Genomic DNA, 13,974 nt, shown 5'->3' with positions numbered 1-13,974 from the left:
TTTCAATTGATCTAATGATTTGTGCAATATATTTACAGCTTGCTTGTCATTGATATTTCATTTCTTCGGATATTTGTAAGTTAGCTCTTAACTTACCTAGGGATAATGTTTGTATGTAGCAAGTGAACTTTGCATGTCATTGATTAAATTGGATTATGAATTGGTTGTTTGTCACATGCTTTGTAATCGGCTAAGTATATTCTTTCAATTGAATAAATGTCTTTAATGATTGGAAATCGTTGCTTGTAATGCTTGGCCATGTTTGCTGCTATCAGATTAAAAAACGGTTTATTGCTTTAGATATAACATGCCATAAACCGAGTTGTTGTATGATTGTTTGAGCTCTTATTCCTTGCTTTGTGATAAGATTAACGTATGTTCTAATATTTTCAAGCCGTAAAGGCGGTGCACTTTTTGACATGTGATCAATGACTATGTGTGCTTTATAGCTTGAATGTCTCATTGTCCATGGCATGCATATTTAGGTCTTACATGAAAGAAAACAAGTTTTGTTCTAAGCACATGTCACATGCATTTCGGGTTGAACATTCTTTTTGAAAAGTTAAATACATGTTTAATCAATACCCCAAATGTTAGGATGAGGGAATATCCTAGTGGAACTCCTCTGTCCACTCTACATTGCTGAAATTAGAGTGATAACCCTTGGGTTGACGAAGAACAGTCAACGGATTTCGAATGGGTCCTTCTTAAAAGATTCTGGAGCGAAGTAGTGCCTAACACTAGTGGGTGTAGTACAATAAAAACGATGAAGGTGAACTGTTTACTGCCGTGTTATATGAACTCTGAAGTACTCACACCCAATCAAGAGGGCCAATTATATGATGCGGTAACTAGCAAGAAGCCCACGGTACGTAGGGGAGCTGTGAAGTGTTCCACCAACATTGTTATATTGAAAAGTGTACTAGAGTTTAATAAGAAATGACACTCTATTATATTGATATCTGGTTACATGCTTACAAGTCTAGTGTTTCCTTGAAGAAGAAGGAAAAGAAAAAAGTACAGCATTAAATAAGTTTTCGGGTCAAGTACATGTTCATGCATACATTCTCATGGGCTGCCTTTGCATGCTTGTATTATCTCATTGTATGTTTTTTGTTAATTTACTGAGATTTTTTGGTATAGTAGTTCACACTACTATCTCCCCGGAATAGTAGAAGTTGTGATAGGTTTAGAGGACTATGGTAAAACACAAGAGGGCGGCTCCCCCGATGATTAAGGAGGCCCTAAAGAGCCCTAAGCGCTCGATGGAGACAACCTGTAGAAGAAAGACTAACGGTAGTTGACCACTTCATTTGTGAATTGTTCAAGCTATTTGAGGAGCTACGAAAAATTATTGACAAGGACAAGACCAAATAGGGTCCTTAGATTGGCTATGTGAAAGCCGTTTAATTTTGTGAACCTGGTATTTCAAGGGTTATGGTTTTAAACCCTTCTTATTTTGTATTTGGGAGATTTTTGAACAAATATTTTGGAGATCCTTAATTATATAATGATGGTACCATGCTTTTATTGCTCTAAACTTTACATAGAATCGAACTATTCCACTGCAATTATTGTATACTGCTAGAAACATGCTAGATGCATTGCATATTAACTATATTGTACAGTAGTATGTAGCCTTAAGTTACATGTCCCGATGCTTTAGTTATTATCCCATCCCAAGCAAGTTCTAGGGGTGTCACATTGGAAGTACCACGTCATCCGTACTTCGAGACTACCTAATAATTTTTTAAGATCATGTTGAAAATTGCATGCTCTTTTGTGCATTTTGTTGCAGAGCTACATAAACGCACACAAAGAAAAGTAGACTACTTGCACCATGTAGGATCATACTCTTGTGGTTTTAAACTAGAAGTTGCAAATATTATATATATATATATATGAATATGTATGTGTATAAATATGTATATATGAATATGTATGTGTATAAATATGTATGTACCTCTTGCGGTCTAATAATTGGAGAATCATGGTGTATGAAGAACAAGATTTTTGACAATTTTTTTTATTTATTTCACTTTTGCATCTTCTCTCAGTTCTAAAATTGAGTATTGAGCACGCAACTACTCTAGCCCGAGGATGTTACGGTCAATAAAAGTGTGTGCGTTGGCTGAAATACTTGATTTGATGCTATTAAGATATTGGTTATGGGTTTCAACCAAGTTTTTTCTAGCCTTCTCCCTGTTTACGTCCGTTCCCCCCATGTGGGTAGCACCCCTCTTAATTTTCCACCCTTAGAAGTATCCATGAAGAGATTAAAGGAATTGATTACCTTAATCCTGTGGTTTGTGTCATGACAATACTTATAAAACATTCAACCAAGTTATCAAAAGCAAAAAGAAAAATCTAAAAATTGTCCAATTCAAGTCGTAAAAGAGTAATTCTATATACAGTCGTGGAGTGCGTAAGCGCCGGATAATCGTTTTAAAAAAAAAAAGAAAATCTACTATTAAAAATTTAATTTTTTCCTATATTTACTCTTTTTTTCAAAGAGATTATGCGGTGCTTTCGCACTCCACGACTGCAAATATCATTTCGTCATAAAATATCTCCAAAAGTTCCAAATTCATAGGTATTAGATTTGTTGGTTAATCACAATCAAGCTTCCCTTGATTTTGCTTATTTTATTACCGTTGAACGAGCACTAAACATTTGCACATGGATACATGCAGAGCACAGAACAAACCTGTACACCTCTGCGCAAAGAGACTCCTCAGTTTGAACCCTACATCAGGAAAGAGACGATGCCGAAACTAATGGAAGCCATGAAGAGAAGCAAAATACCTTTGTTCCTTAAAAATGGCATGCAAATACCACAAAAGATCTAAGAAATTTGTTTCCCGACGACAGATACTCCCGAACTTATTCACATTGGGTACGAACTGCAACTCAAAAGTACCAGAACCTGAGTGTGTAAAAAGCTCAACCATTGATAACAAAGGACCTAGGACTAGAGATACTAATTTGTTTTATCCCTTAGAATCATAACATTCCATCATATTTCCGAATCCAACATTCGCAACAACTCACTCCATCGACATTGACACTCTAGTAACCTTTTTCGTTTTGAGGACTTCACGAATCCATTACTTAATACTAAATTCATACAAAATATCAAGACATTTTAATCCAACCAATAGTTCATCCCTTTCATGACTTGAGTTGATGACATAATTCACACTCTTATACCAATTGTAAAAGACCCAACTATTGATAAAAAAAAATCTCCGAAACTGTTAGTTACTAATTTGGTTAAGCCTTTTTAACTCTGATTCATTTGTTTTCGTAGATGAAATTAAATGAGATTAAATGAATTGAGATAACAGTTAAAAATTTAATAAAATATTATTAAAATATATTTTTTTAATATTACTTTTATTTTGAGATTTGAAAAAAATTATAATAATTAAATGAGATGAAATTTTTTGTAAAAGTAAACGAGGAAGGATCATAACAAAATGAGTTTTTCTCTAGTTATTTTAAAACTTCCCCCATTGATTTTAGAAAACGGTGGTCGGTTGATATCATTCAGGTCCAAACTTACGTAGATACGGTTTTATTTATTTATTTTTATTTATACCAGCTGATATAACCTAATTTGGCCCTTCTCTGGGATTTTAGAAAGCAAAAAAGCCCAAGATGTGTTTCACCGGATATGTTTCAACCGGCTCAACGTTTCAGTGACGAGAACTTATTTCTAAAATCTATAACCACGTGTGGTCTAGACTGTTTGAAATTTAACCAACACAAGCGAGTCAATAGCACCACCACAAAGCCACATCTACAAGTACAACACTTTAGACATACATGTATTCACCACCTCTAACAGCATTTGCAGCGCCTTTCCTCTCTTCTTCAGCCTCCTTTTCCCGCTCCTTCCAACTCTCATAGGAATGATCATCAGTTTGTAACTCATGGCGACAAATTGGACAAGAATTATGAGCATCCTGCAAAAAGTAAAAATAGGATTCAAGTTGAATGGAGATTCTATCTCATTCAATTAACTATTCATTCAGTAACCCAATCATTAGTCAGTGAACAAACAGATTATAACAGATCAAGAAGCCAAGGAAGAAACAACTACAAGATTTTTATGAAATCCCTAGCAATAAGTAAAGTAATATTACCAGCCATGGCTTTAGACAGGGAGGATGGAATGTGTGCTTGCAAGGCAACTCTTGCATCTTGTCGCTAACAACCAAGTTCTCCTTGCAAATAGCGCACTCTGCCTCTTTTCCGAGCTTGGCCAGGATTTCCTCTGTAACAGTAATGACTGGAAGCTTTGCAACAACTTCCTTACTGGCAGGTGGCGCTATTCGGGGCATGGCATCATTTTCTGGGATCTTATGCACAGAGAGAATGTTTAAGTTCATATGGAAAACTAAAAACTATGTTTTCATGAAAAAAAAAAAAAAAAAAAAAACACCACCACTTGGGCTTGGGAAAAAGAAAGGAACAAATTGCTCCCTTACTTCAACCTTTACAAAAAATAGTCCTATCAGGTTTCGTCTAAAACCTAGGAGGCCATAATGTGGCATGCCTGTAAGATAATGATTGGTGTGCGGCATGCCATGTGTTCAAAAAGCTTGAAACAAAAAAACAAAAAAAACACCACATAGGGTGGAGGGAAAACCCATTCCCCATTCCCCCACTCCCCAGCACACCCCTTCTACCCCCACACACCACCTAGATAAACCGTAGGAGGGGCCCACACTCCACCTGCATGGTGAGAGTGGCAGTGGGAGAGAGCCCATGCTCCAGCCATAGGATGGCAGCTGGGGGCAAACCCTCCCCTCCAACCCATTTGATGGGTGCAAGGTGGAGGGAAATCCCTCATTGAGACGCCAGGTTGTGGGAACCGCTTTTCATGCCACCTAACTTTTTTTCTATCTCATTAATTTATTGTTTTTTATTTTTAAGGACACATGGAATTCCATGTGTCCATCATTACCTTGGCGGCATACTGTTATGGACCTCCTTGTAATTCCGTGTAACTTGTGAATTTTGTTGTAATGAAATGAGAAATGGGAAATAGCTGCAATGTAATAAGGATTGCTGCAAAATGAAATGAGAGTTTCCGGAAGTAATAATAGATGCAGGGAAGGTGTTTGATAAAGAGTCTCATAGACTCATTTGTATTGATAAGGGAAACTACGAGGGTTTCCAACCTCCATACACAGATCAGTTCTTTTCCAGATTTCAGAATAATCTCCCTCCCCTCAGTCCCTTCCCTTATGCTCATGCAGAATAACAAACCATACCAATAAAAGACTGACACGTAAACATCTAGCAACTAACTACTACAAAGAGACAAAATACAATAATAAGCTGAAATTCTCTAGGATGCCAAACGGTGCGTGTGGCACTGATTATTGAGGCTGTGTAATCTCATTTCTCCAAAACGGTGTGCTGCATCAGGTTCCTAACACATACCCATCAAGGCCTCCAGTAGAATTTTTTTTAGACAGGAACCTGATTGAATAACCATTTTCTAAAAAGAAGTGAAGTGTGGGGGCAATTTTTCATTCGACCCGGTACTATTTATTTTATTTTTTTGTCATGAAAACCCAATAACAAATTTTAATTTTACCAAATTTTTAATTTTTCAGCTGAATCATTCTGAAAAATATATCAACAGCAAATCAATTTTTCACATAAGACAATAACATAAAGAGCCAGTAGAAAGGAGAGAGAGCTTGTCTTTTGTATCAATGCTCTTGAAATCTCTATTCTAGGAGACCCTATGGTATATTTTTGTTTTTCTACAACTTTTCTGAGCAGAGAAAAGGAACCATAATGTAGAGGCATATAAGGTATAGGATATATTTACATGGGTTCCATTTCTACCAATCTCCTCAGTTACTTAAATACAAGGGAGAAAATTAGGTACAATCTAATGTATTAAAAGTAAGGATAGGGAATTAAGGTAGTACCAATGGCAAAACATCCCCTAGCCTGCTCATTAGCTCTTGAAGCAGACTAGCAGCATTTTCTGTCGTGGGGTTGTTTTCTTCCAGACCTTGAGAAGACTCAGCGGCAAAGAGTGTAGCAGCCGTAGTCAAGAGGTTTGATTGCACCAGCCACTGAGGCTGTGGTGGCTCAGGATCCACTGTGAGATGCCCCTCAAAAAGATACCCTGAATCATCACATAAGCAAATCAACAAAAATTTGGATTTTGAGAATTATAGAGCAGGAACTGATATTATCAATCAACAAGGTATTTTGTTTGGACCTCCACTTGACATGTTTTGTGCTGATTCTGAAGCCTCGGAAGGATTACTTAATTGGTGCAAGTGCTCCCTAGCCTGCACAATGCACGCCTTCAAGTGCTCCTTCTCAGAAGGAACAGAGAGCAGGGATTCAGCCTCCTCAAAAAGCCCCAATCCCGCGAGCCAGAAACCGGGTGCCGTGTATCTCGTCTTTAAAACGGTTGCAACCCGGCATATCAGAGAGTAAAACTACCACAACCACCACCACTATCAACACCCAGTTAATTTCCATGGCATGAACATCATACAAAAACATTTCCACAGTTACATTAAATTCAACCATGTTATGTACTCATTAAATATTGATTAATATGGTGTTTCGTTCTCGAATTCTTTATATGTTATTGTCATATTTCATTCTACCGATCCAAAAAAATATTGTCATCTGAAGAGCAATCATCGTTTGAAGAAAAACAGAAATTATCAAATATGGAACAGTAAATCTGAAACCTCAAACTTAGAAACCAACGTAATAATTCAGGACATAGCGGTTTTAATTCTTACAAAAAGATAACGAAATGGAATAATAGACAACAAAAGGAAACAAAAAAACAAAAAAAAAACACCAAATGAGAGAGAGAGAGAGAGAGAGAGAGAGAGGCGGACCAATTGGCGGAGAGAGGGAGATGCAGAGGGGTAACGGTGTCGGAGTAGAGACTTGAGGGTGAAGACCGCCTCCTCGAACTTTAGCTTCTTCCGAAGCTGTCCCTGCAATTCCTCCAACTCTTGTTTCAAACGATCCTCCTCCCGATCCATTCTCTCTTTCAGGATTCTCTTTGAAATTTTGTCGGTCCTCTCTCTTCTGCTGCACGTAAATAACTCTCAATTTTCTTGCCGAGGAGGTCACCGAAACCGGGCAAGGGAATGATCACCTCCGAACGGATCCAGGAATTTTCTGGGCATTGCTGCCCCACCTATCCAATCATTATTAGCCACCTCACTTTTATCTTTTTATAAATAACAAAAAAGAAAAATTATTTTTACATCTCTTTCTAATTATATTTTTATTAAATAATTTATAAAAAGAAAATAGTTTGATAAAAATACCCTTAATTTAAAACATACTTATATAAAAAATTATAAAAACAATTCTATATATATATATATATATATCTCATTACTCAAAAAAGAAAGAAATATGAAATTTATCATCTTCTCACAATCTCACTACTTAAAAAAACTCGAAACTACAATCTAAAACAAAATTTATCGATGTTATATTTTCTCGTAGACTTATAAGTAAAAATATTTAAAAAATTACAATATATTCTCAATTTCTTATTTTGTTTAAATTTATGTGTGGGAAGTATATTATTTTTTTTTATCTTGTAGTTTATGAGTAGTTTTTAAATTGATTTTATAAATGAGTAATTTTGAAAATTGATAGTCTATGTGTATGTTTTACATTAGTAATAGTTTTACTATTAAAAAGATTATTGTTTGACAACCATATGTTTAACATATTTTTAAACACGTTACGTTTATTTGAAAACAAATTAAAAAAGTACTTTATGATAGAAGAATGATGATTATTTGAATTTTTAAAAATTATAATCATATCATTGAAAGTTTGAAAGTTGTAATTATCTTAAAATTCTATGAGTATTTTTATCTATTGACAGTCTTTTTAAATTTTGAATTATGTTCTGCAATATCCAAAAAAGTACGTTTGAGGAAAAGCAACAAAATGATTCTTTTTCTCAAATGTATTTTTTAGTTTATTTGAGATTAAAAGTGCTTTAATATATAACTCTTAAATAATCTAATTTTTTTTATTAAATAACTTTTAAAATCATTTAAATACTTTTTAAGATTTCTACTATAACCCCAAATAGGCCCTATGAATGAGCACATCAGCTTTCCATTATCTTTACCGCATACTCACATGCAACTTATAAAACTCACTTATTATGTCTGCTCTCAAGTCCGTGGTTCTCTGCTGTCTCAATCTCTCTTTCTACTCAAGCCAGTCACTCTCTCCTAAGCCCATCGCTCTCTCTCCTCAAAATAGAAGTACATAATATAAGAAGGAAAAAGAAAACACATTTTTGTTGGATTCGATTCCAACCCCTCTTTCCTAGGCCAAAACCCAAGACCTGGAAGCACTCTTATTGACTTCATAAAAAAGGAATGGGAGTGATGGTACCTGAATAGTGAATACAATCCTATACAAAATGAGTATTACGACAGAGCAGTCACTGTAGCTGTGCACACATTACACACACTACATGGCTGTTTTTGGTCCATTTGTTTTTTTTTTTTTTTTTTTTTGGTGCAAAACGCACAGACGGCTTCTACTCCTCTCTTTCCTCCCCTCTCTCCAGCGTCTCTCTCATCAGCTCTCTCTCTCTCATCAACTCTCTCTTGCCGACTCTTTCTCTCTCCTTGACTCTCTCTCTCATCTCGGTCTCTCTCTCTCATCGTCTCTCTCTCTCATTGTCTCTTTCTCTCTCATCTCCGCTCTCTCTCATCTCCACTCTCTCTCTCATCTCCGCGCTCTCTCTCATCACGGTAGTAATTTTGAATTTTAATTTGGGAGATGTGTGGTTTGGATGATGCCACATATGGTGTGCAAAAGTGGCTGCTGACAACGGTAGCTGCTCCCAATATTTTTCCATACAAAATAGAGAGAGTACCAAGCTCCAAATGCTACTAGCAATGGCCACTCCTGATGTGATTTCTTGGCAGAAACAGAGTGGAGACAACAGGTGCAAAGGCCAAAAGCCAAAACTTTCTTCCAGTTTCACAATCCAAAAGTTGTACTTGGATACAAGAGCTACCAACACCAAAGATTTTCGGCCATTTTCTAAATATTCAGATGTGTTTTTTTGACAACGGTGTAGAGAAGAGCTAAACAAGAAGAGCTAAAACCCCAAAGGATCTTTGCTTAAAGCATGAGCTGCCTTATTACAATCTCTCCCAACATGGTTCATTGACCAATTTTCAGAACCTGCCAAAATATCTAGAATTTCTGTTATAAACATTCCACATCAAGTAATATCAACTTGTTGCTTTTGAATCTTATCAACAACTAGCAGAGAATCTCCTTCCAATATGAGATTCTTAAAGCCTTGCTCTTCACAAAATTTTATTGCATAAAAAGCAGCAATGGTCTTGGCTAGCATAGGATCAGGGTATAAGTCATAATTTCTTCTCATTGTGCCTTTCACAGATCCTTCCCATTCACAAATAATGGCTCCAAAACTAGCCTTGCAATTGACTTTTTCTACTGCTACATCCCAGTTGATCTTGTGAGAATTTGTAGTGGAGCTTGCCAAGTTGTTTGAGCTTGATTTGTATTTGTTAGAAAAGCTTCAGTTCTGCAGTTTGCTTGTTTAAACTCATTCATTAATGTCATAGAGTGTTGCACTAGCTGATTGGGATGAGAAAAAAGCCAGTGAAAACAAACTCATTCCTTCTTGCCTAGATTTTCCAAGTAGTTATAGTAAACTCTTCAATTAAATTCTGATCAAACATTCCAAACAGCTCCTCCATAATGCTTTGAAAGTAGAACTTTGAGAAATAAGTTTTTGAAAACAAATAGAACTCTGCCCCCAAACATCTCTAGCTGAAATGCAATCCCATAAAGCATGCATGGTTGTTTCAGAGTGCTGCTCACAAATTGGACAATTTGACTCTTCCACCACTTTCCTTCTAAAAAAATTGACTTTAGTAGGCAGAGCCTCTTGACATGCCCTCCATAGAAAAGTCTTGGAAGCTTGAGGAGCATTGAGATTCCACAATTTAGTCCAAGGTTCTGGAGGAGATTGGAAATTAGAAGATTGACCCTGCTACTGAGTTTTGCTTGCAATTCTTAAATGATATGCACTCTTTACTGTGAACAAACCATTTGAGGTGCATCTCCATATATGTTTATCAGGGCTTTGGCAAGAACTGAGTGGAATAGGTTGAGCAATTGGAAAACTCAATTTCTATCTAAAGCTAGTAAAGAGGTGTTGATTAAATCCATTATCCAAGCTATACCTGTTTATTGTATGGGGCTTTTTAAATTACCAAAACAACTTATCAATCAACTGAACAAAGTTGTAGGAGCTGTTGGTGGGGTCAACAGGCTAATGAGAGTAAGATTCATTGGATTAAGTGGGATCATATGAGGAAGTCTAAGAAGTTGGGGGGCCTTGGCTTTAGGGACTATGAAGATTTTAATATAGCCATGTTGGAAAAACAATGTTGGAGGGTTCTTAAAAATCCACATTCATGGGCAGCTTAGGTCCTTAAAGCAAAATATTTTCCACATGTCAATTTTCTTAAAGCAAAGTTGGGAAGCAATCCTTCTTATGTTTAACAGAGTTTTCTGGCTGCTAGACCTTTGTTAAACGAGGGACTTTTTTGGCGAATAGGAAATGGAGATCAGGTTTGTATTTGTGAGGAAAAATGGATTCTTCGGCCTAACACTTTCAAGATTCAGAGTTCAATAAGATTTCTTCAGGCAGATACTAAGGTTTCAATTCTCATAGATCCTTCCACAAAACAATGGAATATTCCACAAACCATGACACATTGACACAACATGCTTGTATAGTTTGATGTAGTTATGGTTAATCTATAGAAAAAATCTACTTATCATCGTTTTTATCATCATCCTCTCAACATCTCTTAATGTGGCATTAAATGATAAGCTCATAAGTGAAACATAATAAATAGTCTCCAATAATTTAATACCACCTTATAGGATGATGAGATGATGATAGTAAATGGAATGATGAGTAGCATTACTTTAATTTGTATTAAACGATGACTATATGAATCAACAAAATTAAATGGATGGGGTTTGGTCTATACCTAAAGACTAGAGTTAAATTTTAAGTTAATAATATCATGTATTAAAATGAGATTGTGTATAAATGAAGATTATTATGCTAATTAATATGAAAGTTTAAGAGTAAGTAATTTGAGGGTTTAAAATTGTGGGTGACAATATATGACACGACATGTGACCCAATACAAATACGACAAAAAAAAGCCGGTTTGAGCTTAATATAAATGAGTTTAGATCAAGATGGATTGTCTCGATAAGATACGATTAATAAATGAGCCAACTTGCAGAATCCGAAAACAACTCGTATGACACGAATGAATTTTGTTTACAAATGATATAAATGTTTAGTTTTACCTGTCTTTATTGTTTTTGGGATGTAATATTAATATTAGTATATTTTTAGTTTGGTCTACTTCTTCCCTTTCTCCCTACAAATAGGGAGGCAGTGACTACTTAACTATTTTATGAAAATACTAATTTTCTTATATATTATTAGTTTAGATATTGATCATAAAATATTTTATCATGAATCCGATTGTACTTGTGAATGATTTATATAATTATCTATGTATTATATATGAAATTATATTAATTGATTCAAACTAAATATACGAATCAGATGAACCCATTTATATTAAATGAGTTAAACAAGTTAAACGGAGCGTGTTCATATAAACTCAATAAAGTTAATTATTAAACTGCTTATATGAGTTGTATTATGCCACCTGCAATTTATATAGATCATGATAGAGTTTTAGAGTATGGCCCATTTAATTAAAAGGGATTGTGTTCAAATTGACCTATATTATCTAATACTCGTGACTTGACACGACACGACACAACATGACACGAATTCGATCTACGAACACGAATTTGTCACTCCAGCTTAAAATGTGTAAAACGTAGAGAAGGAATCGAGTGGATTAATTTACACAAGTATCATAATTAAGATTATGTGATTAAATTGGATGATGGGCCAAAAGTTATAAGTTAAGGTTTATGTATAATCTCGACCAAAAGTTATAAGTTAAGGTTTATGTGTAATCTCGACATTTTTTTTATCACTAGATTAACTTTTTTGGCAATTTTATATTGCAAAAATTTTGTTTTTCCAACAAGATTTTTTATAGATGGAATTTGATTTTTCAACGATCTAAAATTGCCGGAAAGTGATACCATATATTGATTGTACTAGGCAATTTATTTGCATACAAACAATGAGATTAATTAAGTACACAAAACCCATCAACATTGCCAGTATCGAAAATCAACTATGCTGATTTTGTACAATAAGTGCTCACCCATCTTCAATCGGGTTTGTAGTAAGAAAGTGTTTGTCAATTGAACCTTCTTGATTTCTTATCTAAAATCACCCTCTTTATAGCTCCACACATGCATCGATCCCTTATATTCTTGAGGCCCTACGGATTGTTGCAATGAAACCCTAGGGAACTTGTAGAAGATAACTGAGAAGAGAAGTCTGAAGTGAAACTGAAGTGTTGTCGTGAAGGCTAAGATTACATGAGTTCGGAAATGGGCTGGATCACGAAGAGGCTGAAGCTCGCGCTGCAATAGGGTTTTATGAATAAGTGGGCCTTGGCCCAGTTCAGTATTAAGTCTATTAATGTTTTAGAATTAATCCAGTATCGATTATTGTATTTCCTTGTTTTATTCCGTTAAGTTGTTATGGTACTGTTAGTGAATTTTCTCCATGAGTGCGTAGAGTTTGTTACATGCTCTATCCATATACATGGTTGTTTTCTCCTGTAAGGACATCAATGAATGCATAAGTTTTCTAGTATTTCCCCTTCTCAAGAGAATGCTCATTCTTTGAGTGAGCTTATTCATCCTTCTACCCCAGGGGGTGTTACAGAATTGGTATCAGAGATACCCCCATCCCCTTCTTCCAAAAGTATACTCATGGCAGAAGGCACCCGTTTGTCACAGCTACAGGAGAGTTTCACCTCTCTGAAGAAAACTTTTGAATCCCAGTTCAAGAGCTTGGAGACAAAAATGCTGGCCTTGAAGAGACAACTTTCCTTGCTCACTGTGGAGTTGCAGAAGAAGCATCAGGAGGAAGCTGAATCTTCACATGTACTAAAGGTACAGCAGGATCTCCAAACAGTTCAGATGGGAGAAGTGCAGACTCATTCAGCAAGACTTGACTTCCCTCTGTTTACTAGTGATGATCCCATAGGCTGGTTGTACAAGGTACATAAGTTCTTTAAGTTTCACAATACTCAGCCACAACACAAGTTACTGTTAGCATCATTTCATATGGAGGGTAGGGCATTGGTGTGGTTCCAGGAGATGGATGAGACTGGGCAGTTGGTTGATTGGGATTGGTTTGTGAGGGCCTTATTAGGTTTGGTCCAAGTTGTTATAATGATCCTATGGAGGCCTTAACTAGGCTTAGGCAATCTGGTTTAGTAGAGGACTACAAAACTCAATTTGAGTCCCTCTTTAATAAGCTGAGGGGTCTATCCGATAACTATAAACTAAGTTGTCTTTTGAGTGGGCTTAGGGATGACATTCGTCTTCCAGTACCCATGTTCAATCCTACATCCCTTATTTCAGCCTATAGTTTGGCCAAAATCTAGGAGGAAAACTTGTCCCTCACTAGAAAAATTCATAAACCATTCACTTCCTATTCTACTAAAACCACCCTACCCAGAATTAACCAACCACAACCTGAGAACCAGAAAACCTATCCAAAACTCACCTTACCAGTACAAAAAATTAGCTAAACACAAATGAAGGACTGTAGGGATAAGGGTCTGTGCTATTATTGTGAGGGAAGATGGACATCGGGGCATAAGTGTCAAAAGCCTAGATTATATTTGATTGAGGAGATTTGTGAGGTGCCTGATGAGGAAGGGGCTGTGATGGGGGATTTGCTTGAGA

At 36.0% G+C, this 13,974-nt stretch overlaps 1 protein-coding gene across 1 annotated transcript; it reads right to left on the bottom strand.

The window, feature by feature from the left end:
* Positions 1-3,702: 3,702 nt before the first annotated feature.
* On the bottom strand, positions 3,703-7,151 carry LOC121244817 (E3 ubiquitin-protein ligase AIP2). Its single transcript, XM_041143030.1, has 5 exons — positions 6,897-7,151; positions 6,254-6,479; positions 5,955-6,157; positions 4,149-4,364; positions 3,703-3,968 (listed from the first exon to the last, which is right to left on the bottom strand). Exons 1-5 carry the CDS (start codon positions 7,044-7,046, stop codon positions 3,819-3,821), a joined length of 945 nt encoding a protein of 314 aa, XP_040998964.1. The 5' UTR covers positions 7,047-7,151; the 3' UTR covers positions 3,703-3,818.
* Positions 7,152-13,974: the final 6,823 nt, after the last annotated feature.

Source organism: Juglans microcarpa x Juglans regia, chromosome 8S (genome assembly GCF_004785595.1).
Source record: "Juglans microcarpa x Juglans regia isolate MS1-56 chromosome 8S, Jm3101_v1.0, whole genome shotgun sequence".
NCBI classification, from domain to species: Eukaryota; Viridiplantae; Streptophyta; class Magnoliopsida; order Fagales; family Juglandaceae; genus Juglans; species Juglans microcarpa x Juglans regia.
The sequence above is the reverse complement of the archived record's forward strand: the minus strand, read 5'-3'. Positions and strand labels throughout refer to the sequence as shown.

Bases quoted from the DNA above. Each gene is read 5' to 3' on its own strand.
- LOC121244817 (XM_041143030.1), bottom strand. From the start codon at position 7,046: ATGGATCGGGAGGAGGATCGTTTGAAACAAGAGTTGGAGGAATTGCAG. The intron at 4,365-5,954 runs GTACTACCTTAA...TCTGTGCATAAG, and splicing joins TAGGGGATGTTTTGCCATTG to ATCCCAGAAAATGATGCCAT. The intron at 3,969-4,148 runs GTAATATTACTT...TACTTTTTGCAG, and splicing joins CCTGTCTAAAGCCATGGCTG to GATGCTCATAATTCTTGTCC.